The sequence below is a fragment of the Puntigrus tetrazona genome, chromosome 17 (assembly GCF_018831695.1).
Source record: "Puntigrus tetrazona isolate hp1 chromosome 17, ASM1883169v1, whole genome shotgun sequence".
NCBI lineage: Eukaryota > Metazoa > Chordata > Actinopteri > Cypriniformes > Cyprinidae > Puntigrus > Puntigrus tetrazona.
The window spans coordinates 675,568-678,067 of record NC_056715.1 but is presented as its reverse complement, the minus strand read 5'-3'; the positions used below and the strand labels follow the sequence as shown (position 1 = coordinate 678,067).

The 2,500-nt window shown below is 38.9% G+C and overlaps 1 protein-coding gene across 3 annotated transcripts in view; it reads left to right on the top strand.

Annotated features, from left to right (window-relative positions):
• Nucleotides 1-2,500, top strand: part of supt3h (SPT3 homolog, SAGA and STAGA complex component) — a 94,316-nt gene that overhangs the window by 47,745 nt on the left and 44,071 nt on the right. For all 3 annotated transcript variants that reach the window (XM_043262712.1, XM_043262713.1, XM_043262714.1), the window contains exon 3: nucleotides 464-548. In XM_043262712.1, coding sequence (XP_043118647.1) covers nucleotides 464-548 — 85 coding nt within the window. The remainder of the gene's footprint in view (nucleotides 1-463; nucleotides 549-2,500) is intronic.

Genomic DNA, 2,500 nt, shown 5'->3' with positions numbered 1-2,500 from the left:
AAATGCAGTTTGTGTTTCTCGAACGAAGCCTCTTCCAACGAAAGCGTTGAGCCGCTGGTGGAAGTTCCCATCTTCCGCTCTTTTAAAGGCGAGAGTCTGTGGCCGTGCGGTGGATTGCGCTACTATTGGATGAAACCACTGTGTCGATATTAAGCACACTGCGATGTGGGAAGCTTTGGCAGCCGCAGTGTGGGAAAAACTGTGAATAAAGGCCTTCGGATTTCGTAAATAGCTCTTGCGTCGGATACTCGAGCCCTCTGTAATGAGCGTCGGCTATTGCTGTGAATGGCTGATGCCTTTTTATTGCCCAGCCGAGGGCTTAACTGTGTGTTAATTGCCGTTTTATGAACATTTGCTCGCTGTGATGGCATTAACAGAGGATCCATTTTCGATTATTTGTCTGAACTGAAATAAGGGTTGTGGGATGGACGTGTGGGTCACTGCTTGTGTCTTTGTCTCTCAGGTTTGCTCTGGGCGACGCTCGCCGACCGCTGCACGAGACCGCCGCCCTGGTGGAGGACATAGTGCACACCCAGCTCATCAACCTCGTGAGTCTCACACATGTGCTTCTCTATATAGACGGACGTATTACTGAAGCCGGTTTTCACTGCTTAATAGACTTGGTTAGTTATGTCAGTTTTGTATTTTAATAAATTTGTGAGAAGGAAATCGTTTTTAAAAAAAAAAAATACAATAAAATTATTTAAGATTATCTTTAAAACTGGTGTTAATTTTTATTTTATTATTATTTTTTATTAATTTATAAATATTAATATTTCTTACTGTACATGCATATTGGGTGCTATTTTAAAGAGAAAAAAATGTGCATGATAAAATAATTCATATGACCGTATATATTTATTTGATTTACTTATTTCAATGAATTCATCCCTTTAAATAATGTAGTGTATGTTCTTTTAAAAACAAAAAATGCGCACTAAGACATTAAAGCAAATGTAATTGTCAAATATTCTTTTTTTATTTTTTGTATTGTTTACTACTTTAATTTGTTTTGCATATATGAAAACATAATAAGGAAGTGGACATTATTTTAAAGACAAACATTTGCCTTTTTAAGTGAATATTAATGTTAAATATTATTATTATTATTATTTTTCCCTGCTGCATTTTATTTTTATTTTTGTGTTTTATTTAAAAACCTTTTCATTTTTTTTTTTTTTTTAGATTAATATAGTGAATTAAAAAAATTCTTTTAAAGTATATATATATATATATATATATATATATATATATATATATATATATATATATATATATATATATATATATATATATATATATATATATATATATATATATATATATATATATATAAAATGTGTTATTTCTTATAAATATGAATATGCAGAATGCGGCAGATATGCAGAATGCGGCCAATAAAGTGACTTTTTTTTTTTTTTTAAGAAAGTGAATTTATTAATGCCAATAATAACGCTGCATTTATTAATGCTAATAATAACGGTTGAAGGGTATATGCGCTGATGAAGAGCTAAAGATAAAGGATCTATCATGACACTCCGGTACACACATACAGCTCAAGACATTTGCATCTGGAAAAGGGTTTTAGTGCGATCTGTAATTAAGTATAAATATCATCATCGGAGGCGACTCAAACGGGAACACCACCTCCTTCAAACGCTTCCTCGGCTTTTCCAGTCTCCTGAAACGGAGCGCGCTGAGTCCGACCGCTGCAATGCGATATGAGGATTGTGCCGAGTTAAATAAATAACCGAGCTCACGAAGCCAGTTGCTTTCACTGCTGGGATAAACAGCGTTCCTCCCCGGCTTACACCTTGTCATGCCGTTACCACAAGCAAAACACTGAGTGTACCGGAGCAGAATTCCCCTGAACCGAGCCCAGCAAGTATCACCGGGAAGCGGCCTGCTCTTTACTGGCACGCCGACTGCACATGTAATTGCTTTCGCTCGCGGGGCGCCTGGAGTTTGGAAACCGGCTGGGAGAATTATCTCCGAGAGGTCACGAAGCAAACTCTGACGCGCTGCGGTGGATTTAACCTTTCACCCCGTGGCTGCAAAAAGGAGTAAAGCTGCTCTTAACGTTCATTGTTTTAACCTTTAGCCCGGCGAATCCGAGACCTCTTAAATCAGCCGAGCCGGCCGTCTGCATTTATTTTACACGCTCCGATTCGCTGTGGTGTTTTGTTTTTTTTTTTGTTTCTCCTCTCGGAGCCAAACCCTCACGGTGGCTGAATCTGTCATATAGGAGCAGAACACGCATGCGAACGCGCGCCCGATCAAACTAAATATTTGCGTAGCGCTGGCTCGCTCTCGGCAACAAAAGATTTCAGACCCTGTTATTACCAGGACGTCAAAATCGAGCCGCTTTTCTTCGACATGGCTCTGGGGTCTTGCAGTTTCCGGAGCCACGTTTTATTGTGAAGATCAATGGGGTCTGTTTGAAATCCTGACGCCCCTCATCTGTTCCCCGACCCACGGAAGAAACGTCCCACCACCAGAT